General features: G+C 30.1%; 1 protein-coding gene across 4 annotated transcripts in view; it reads left to right on the top strand.

The window, feature by feature from the left end:
- LOC108752548 (ALK tyrosine kinase receptor) overlaps positions 1–7665 on the top strand; it is a 26399-nt gene that overhangs the window by 14073 nt on the left and 4661 nt on the right. For all 4 annotated transcript variants that reach the window (XR_001939567.1, XM_018493402.1, XM_018493403.1 and 1 more), the window contains 14 exons: positions 1969–2091; positions 2218–2373; positions 2445–2578; positions 3192–3358; positions 3467–3561; positions 3655–3753; positions 4300–4483; positions 5038–5185; positions 5604–5741; positions 5969–6125; positions 6239–6424; positions 6692–6934; positions 7006–7104; positions 7217–7418. Coding sequence is in view for 3 of the 4 variants with exons in the window: in XM_018493402.1 (XP_018348904.1) it covers positions 1969–2091; positions 2218–2373; positions 2445–2578; positions 3192–3358; positions 3467–3561; positions 3655–3753; positions 4300–4483; positions 5038–5185; positions 5604–5741; positions 5969–6125; positions 6239–6424; positions 6692–6934; positions 7006–7104; positions 7217–7418 (2131 nt within the window). In the remaining variant the exon portion in view is untranslated. The remainder of the gene's footprint in view (positions 1–1968; positions 2092–2217; positions 2374–2444; positions 2579–3191; positions 3359–3466; positions 3562–3654; positions 3754–4299; positions 4484–5037; positions 5186–5603; positions 5742–5968; positions 6126–6238; positions 6425–6691; positions 6935–7005; positions 7105–7216; positions 7419–7665) is intronic.

Raw genomic sequence — 7665 nt, 5'->3', positions numbered from 1 at the left:
ATGACGCCTACACTGAGAAAAAAATACTGCTAAATGAATAAAACGATATATTAAGTCAAATAAACGCATGTATTACGGTGATACTGTCACAAACAGAAGAAGTTAATTCAACTCTATTTGTTATTGACTTAATTTTACTCTTTTTATTAGTAACAATACCATATCGATTTGACTTAAGGATATATAAAACAGATAAATTAAAAGCATTGAATTGAAGGAACATTTCCTTGTGTTAAATCAATATTGAATTTAGTTGTATAAAATATTTATAAAGTTGACGGAACTATATTACAAAATAACAGGAAACTAAGTTGTTGGTAGTACTAATTCCGAAATAAATTCAACTTTGACTTTGAATCAATGTAATTGATTCCAATGTTACATTTTTTCAAAAAATAATTGTTTTTAATTTTTACATAAGTTCCTATTTCCTTTATTATTCTTATGTAGAATTATTTTATAGTTTCACATACAACCAATCAACAGATTTGAAAAATTTGTCGTACGACAAAAAACATAAATGAAATAGCGGTCTAAGACGAATATTACATGCGTCCGTTTTTTGTCGTACGACAAATTTTTCAAGCTTGTTGATTGGCTATAAGACAAAAAGATCCAAGATTCTCTCTATCTTGCAGTTAATTAACACGCTTGAATAATTCGTTGTACGATAAAAAATGGATGCATGTAATATTGGCCTAACTCTTAGCTATAATCTGAACACTTTAGCATTCTTATTGTTATTTGATCCATTCTGGTCACTTATCACGGAACAAGTCGGAATAGATTCCAATAGGAATTATACCATTTTCTCTAGAAAACATAATAAAAATCTAGGGAATAATTGAATAATTCCGATCGAAATCCATTCCGATTTGTTCCATGATAGGTGCCCCCATCATGTCTCGCGAATAAATGTATTGATTATCAAGCAGATGTGTAATCAATGTGAAACAATTTCTACTTGCCTGTAAATAAAATATACGATTCATGTAATATTTAAACATATTGTAATACATGAGAAATAATTTATACAATTGTACAAAAAGATTCTTAGATCAAGTAAATTATATTTCAATTACAAGATATATTCGTATTAATTGTAACAAAATTGACTATATTGTTAGATGTATTGATAATTGTATATTTCAATTGTATCGAGCAGATGTGTAATCAATACAAAATAATTTCTATTTGACTGTAAATCAGATATGCAGATGATTCATGTAATATATTTAAATTTAATATAACAAAAAAATTATTTCTAACTATATAAAAAAATTGTTAGATTATGTAAATTATATTTCAATCAATTTGAAGAAGTATTTATATAAACGCTCGCGATCAATTGATATATATCGTTGATTTGTATTAATCATTTTATGCAATGAATTAATAAGAAGTTCAATTTAATTAAACTAAATTCAATTGCATTACAAAATTTTTTTGATTTCATATGTAATTAAAATAAAAAAATATTTGTTTAATGTAATAATAATATATGATTGATATAAGAAAATTTTTCAACTGCTACTGTATAATTTAGGCAAATACTTGTTTATTGAAACAGGAGTATGACATGTTTGTTTCATTAATACTGTCATTAAATTAACAAAATTCCCAATTAGACTAACACTGTTGATTCAACAGCATTTTTTTCTCAGTGTATACTTTAATAATAACTGTAGCATTTGATAATGGTAGTATATACAATGACTTTACTCTCTGTTCAATTTACATAATGCGTTCTTCATACATGGAAATTATACATTAAATTGTTTAATCGAAAAATAAAATTGATTATATTGTAAGACTTTTTAAGCATAAATAATCGATAGTTAGTTTTGAAGAAGATGTATTATACGATTACAAAGGCAATCACAGTTACAAAGGCATTCAAAGAAATTAATGCAGTATGTAAGTTAGTTCTATAATTGAAGTGGTAACTCTTTCGCGTGTCTATTTTAGAATCCATTGGAGATTGTACAGAAGATATGTTTCGGTGTAACAACGGTTCCTGCTTAAACAAGACCCGTATCTGCGATTTCACGAAAGATTGCCCCGATGGCGAGGACGAAGCACGCGAGTGTGGTGCGTACGTCCTAAATTCGTCATATTTATGTTTCCTTGAATATGAGAACTCATGACATAAAAATTCTTTATGCTTCGTCTTTGAGATGTAGGTTCATACAATTGGATATTTAAAATATTTCACAGACAAGATTCCGAAGAACGCGAGGTGTAACTTCGAAGATGGTTGGTGCGGATGGGTGAACGTTCCCGAAAGACCTCTAAATTGGACTCTTCATAAAGGTCCTACGCCAACCGAAAGAACTGGACCCAGTTACGATCATACTTATCGTAATGAAACCGGTATGTACTTCAGACTAGATCAAGCGGCGAAAACACATCAGAAAAAAATAAAATTATCACCTATTTGGCAGGAACGTACGCGTTTGTAAATATGGCTTCTAAAAATATAAAATATGGCAGTCGAGGCACCATTACAAGTCCTCTGTATAATCCAACACCACCTTACGCCAGCAACCGTGAAAGCCCTTTTCATAAATCATGTCAAGTACGTTCATATAGTTATTTAATGATATAATCTAGCTAATATATTATATACATGTAATATTTAATATAGGTATAATATTAATATAGATATGTTAAATTTCTGAAAACAGGAGTATTGAATCGATATGTATATTCATTTTTAAAAAACGGTATTAAATCAAATGAACAAGTAACTCAAGTCTGAAATTGATAAAGTCAAGTCAGGAATTATAATAAGCAAACTCAAAGTGATTTAATTTATCTAATATGAGAGAGAGAGAGAGAGAGGGGGGGGGACTTATTTATTATTTAATCTTGCGTCTGCGGAAAAGGTATTAATAATTATTCGATGTATTTTATTTTTTTATTAGAAATTTTTTTAAGGAGTATTAAAACTACTACTGCTTAGGTGTTATATCACTTGAATTTTATTTTTGTTTGCTATGAATAATATATAAATACACAATGCATTTTCTTTTTGGTAATATATGTTATATCTGGAAAATATAATTTGACAGTTATTATTTTGATAGATATTTACATCTAAAAATTTATTCTACTTTTAGCGAAAGATGTCTACCAGTTATTTTACAAATATCTTAAACAAATATCTTAGAAGCGGACAATGTTTTTAGGTACGGTTTTTCTATCACAAACATGGTCCACATGCCGCATCTCTTGGACTCTTTTTGGTCCAAGTGAAACCACACGGAAATCATACCGAAAATTTATGGTGGTCATACGGAACTAATAGCGATATTTGGCATAACGAAGCTGTTGCTCTACCTGATATAAAATATAGGTAAATAGAGCAAATTACGTATATATGCATTTAACATAAAATTTAACTAATTTTCGTTTTAAAAATAAAGAATTAAATTTTATCGATATAAAATACGCATATCTATAGGTACCACTTGCAATTTGAAGCGTCCAGAGGGTATTCTTCCAAAAGTGATATAGCAATTGACGATATTTCTTTGAGTCGAGAATGTTTTGGCATTGGTAATTTTAACATAATTTTAAACATTTCTTTATTACGTATTAACTATTTCCAGCTATTTCTACCATTCACATACGAATGTTTCTTTTCTACAGGAGTTCCACGTGAAATTGTAGGTAATTTTAATTACTATGCACCGGTTATCGAGTCCGAAATAATGCCACCGCAGCATCCAGATTTTATAAATGAAACAGGTACATGAAGCATTATGCATTTGATAAATTTTTTAAATATTATTTATACATACTTTGTAAGTACATATGTTAATTTTATTTTATATCATAGATGTAAAATCTTCGAAAAATATTTTTATGCGTTTTGTATTATTTTTTTTTAATAGAAAATTTTATTTTTTTCAAAGCTTAATGTATTTACAAAGCTTATTTATTCATATATTTATCAAACCATTTTTTCTATTGTTAAAAAGCTCTTGCACAGTGGATCAAAAATTAAAAAAGTAAAAAGCAAATAAAATTTTGTAATAATTATATGTGTATTAAAATTAATATTTAAGTATGTTGCTAAAATTAACAGATAAAAATACTAATGAAATATCTTATTTATTCATATTCATACTGAAAAATCGGAAAAAAATGTTTCCTATATAATTATATAAAATTAGATAAAATTATATATAATTATACAATATAAAATATATCCATATATATATTTTTTTCTCCGGGTTATCAGAAATATTACCAAATTACATTTTACATTAGTTATATAATATTATTTTTCAGTTATTCGAATTACCACTTGCGCGGCTTCCGGCAGGGAAGGTCCTACTGATGAAAAATGTACTGAAAAATATAATAACACAAATGTAGAATTGTTCAAATCGTCATTGACACCAGAGAACGAAAAATCGGCCTTTAATTTGTATGGAATCCAACGATGGACTGCACCACGCGGTGAATACTACACGTTAGTAGACAAATTTTCAGAAATATAGATTTACAATAGTGAACTTTCAAGACAATTTATTAGCTTAATGATAATATCAATTTAATCACACGATGATGTAATTCAATTTAACAGAGAGATTATAAAATTAATATTAAATCGATAATTCATAAATGATCGAAAATTTTATTTATTCTATGTCATACACATTTATCGTTTGTTGTTAACTTCTTACAGAAATGTAAGCTTTATAATGAAAAAAGTAATTTTTTCCACGCATATTATTAAAAATATGTTTTTCTTTAGAAGAAACTTAATCAAAAAGGTTTGTTCTAAAATAATGGTTTGCTAAAATGTGATTGCACGAAGAAGCGTCCATTTATAATAAATCACAAATAGATGGGTAAGATTTAAATTTCGTTAATACGCAGATCAATCTATGGCTGTACTCAACTAATAAGAAAAAAATATACTTTTAAATTACATATTCGTGAAATGTATAGAAATGATAAATAGAATATAGAATGGTGCATCCATTTTGACCTGTCTAATTACAATATTGTTTTTGAAAATAGTTTAATCGCCATCGGAGCACGAGGAGGCTTGGGCTCGAGCAATACCGGCATCACTTTGGGTGCATTTGTTCGCGGTGTCATAGAACTCCAAAAGGGCGATCAGTTATACTTTATGGTTGGTCAAGAGGGAACGGATGCGTGTTTCAAAGTGAGTATTGCTGATTGGAAAAAAATTTACATAAAATAATATAATAAAGATATAAATAAATATTTCTTCTACATGAACATTTATTTTCAAGAAAATGAAATATGAGAATTGGAATATTGATAAAGTTATTTTTATATTCTTAAGCTTCTTTACTTTATAACTGTTATTAATACTTTTCCATAAATTTTATTGTCTGATGAAATTGTTTCAGCATTGATTTCCCTCCTTCCTGCAGAATATTTTAAAATCGATTTTCTTTTAAAGCTTAAAAAGAATTTCATTCTATATCTGCTCAGTTTTATTTTTGCAAAAATAAAATTTTTTCTTTGAGTTACATTATAAATTATGAAATATCTTCTATTTGTTTAGTTCATATTATTGTTTACAACAAATTAATATTATTGATCTTGTCAATCAGAATCTTGGCTTAAAAAGAACTGTCTGCCCGTCGAACCAAAATGCCGACTTATCGCTACCGTCGAAAATGCGAGAAGTGAAGAAGGTTCAGGTTAAGAATCCCGGTGGCGGCGGCGGTGGTGCGACTGCCATTTTCACAGTAAATATTATATCCTCAGTAAAAAAAAAGTGATTATAGCAATTTAATAAAATAACGAAAAATAAAAGATGCATATCTCTTCTTATTATAGCTGATTGTTTAAGTTGTATATATATTTTATATTAGAATTATAATAATATTTGCACAAGAAAGTCTTACTTTAGTCTAGTTTTCTATTAATTTTCTTCTCATTATTATGTACAAATTCGATATAACACCGATTATAGTTGAAAGCAAACGGTGATCCGGAGCCCATCTTAATCGCGGGTGGTGGCGGTGGTTTAGGATTGAATCCTACTATGGACGATGGATTACAGCATGGACGCGGTCCCTTTCCCATGGGTAGACTTTCATCTCCTCCGTCCAATTTTTCAGAACACATGGGTAACTAGTTCTTTTCCTTAAAATGTATAATAAAAATATCTTAGTTGCATTTTTATAAGAAGAATGCAACTTGAAATAGAAATGCAAATTCAAGTAGAATTTCGGCTTCTAAGGTGGACCCGGTGCTAGTTGGAATGGTACATGGCCTAATTTTCAAAAAAAGGCTTGGGGAACGCCATTAATTTATGGAGGTGTGGGAGGTGTCGGTTGCGAATCGGAAACCGAAATTCATGGTAATGGAGGCTTTGGTGGAGGTGGGGGCGGTTGCCAATCAGGGGGTGGTGGCGGAGGTTACATTGGTAAGGAGAAATATGAAAATATTGTACAAAGTAGTTTAGATGTCACCATAAATCTCGCTAATATATTTAAATCTACAATATTTGCATATTATTATATAAACGCTTCTTAAATATATTTTTAAACTACAATTGAGATATCGAAATTAAGATCAAGAAACAAAAAATACTGATTAAAATCTATTTTGACCTAAATTTATGTATTGTAAATAATGATCTTCATCAGCAATAGTTCAGAAGTAACAATAGAAGTAACTTTGTCTTCTTTAGGTGGGAACGCTGGACAGCATGCTGGAAATGGTGAGGGTGGTTATTCATACGCCAGTCAGAAGATCACCGATGTTTATTTCAAAGCTGCAGCTCATTCAGGCCAAGGCGAGGTCTTCGTCATACCTGCAATCAGCGGTTGCGGTTGCGATTACCGTTGCGTCGCGCTCGATCAGTACTTGAGCGAGACCAAGTGTCTCTGTCCTCAGGGTTGGTTGCTCAGTAACGATTCAAAATCCTGCATCAGTAAGCACAACCATGATGGACGTATCATCACTTTCATTATTACATGCAAATAAAATCGCGTCGAATTTTAGTGGCTGACGATTCCAAGGATGGTCATCAAACGTACATGATCCAACTTGTAGTTGTAATCATTGGCTTGCTTACTATTATTGGAATTTGCCTAATATCTTGTACGTACACAAAAACTTTGAGTCTTATAACGTAACAGATTAAATGATATAAGATATCGATTCCGATCTTCCGTATTTTTGTTTCTCTTGCATATTTTATATTTTCCGACAGATAAACGGTACCAAAAACAGAAAGCGCTTTCACATCGCCGCCAAGTGATGTTTGGCAACGGCACTGAATTAGCTGCATTGCGTCCAGGATACCAATCGGACACGATGATGACCGAATACAACCCCAACTACGAGTTTGCTGGCAATCTCTACAGCTTCAAAGACTTGCCGCAAATACCTCGCGAGTGTATCGATTTAGTAAAGTTAGTACGAATATACAATACACCAAGGCTGGTATTGTATGCTAATTAGCATATCAATCAGTAATATATTTATTTATACTGCTTTTCTTTTAAAAGACGTAGCCGATTTAGTTTTATTATTCATTGAATATCAAGAAAGACGAATGATTTTTATCGACTATGCCTCCTAAAAGGAAACCTTAGATAAATAATTATACAGATTGAATTTTTTATTTTCTGAATGTTTAAAATTAGCGTTTATCAATAG

Source organism: Trachymyrmex septentrionalis, unplaced genomic scaffold (genome assembly GCF_001594115.1).
Source record: "Trachymyrmex septentrionalis isolate Tsep2-gDNA-1 unplaced genomic scaffold, Tsep1.0 scaffold60, whole genome shotgun sequence".
NCBI lineage: Eukaryota > Metazoa > Arthropoda > Insecta > Hymenoptera > Formicidae > Trachymyrmex > Trachymyrmex septentrionalis.
This window is presented reverse-complemented; position numbering and strand designations above follow the sequence as displayed.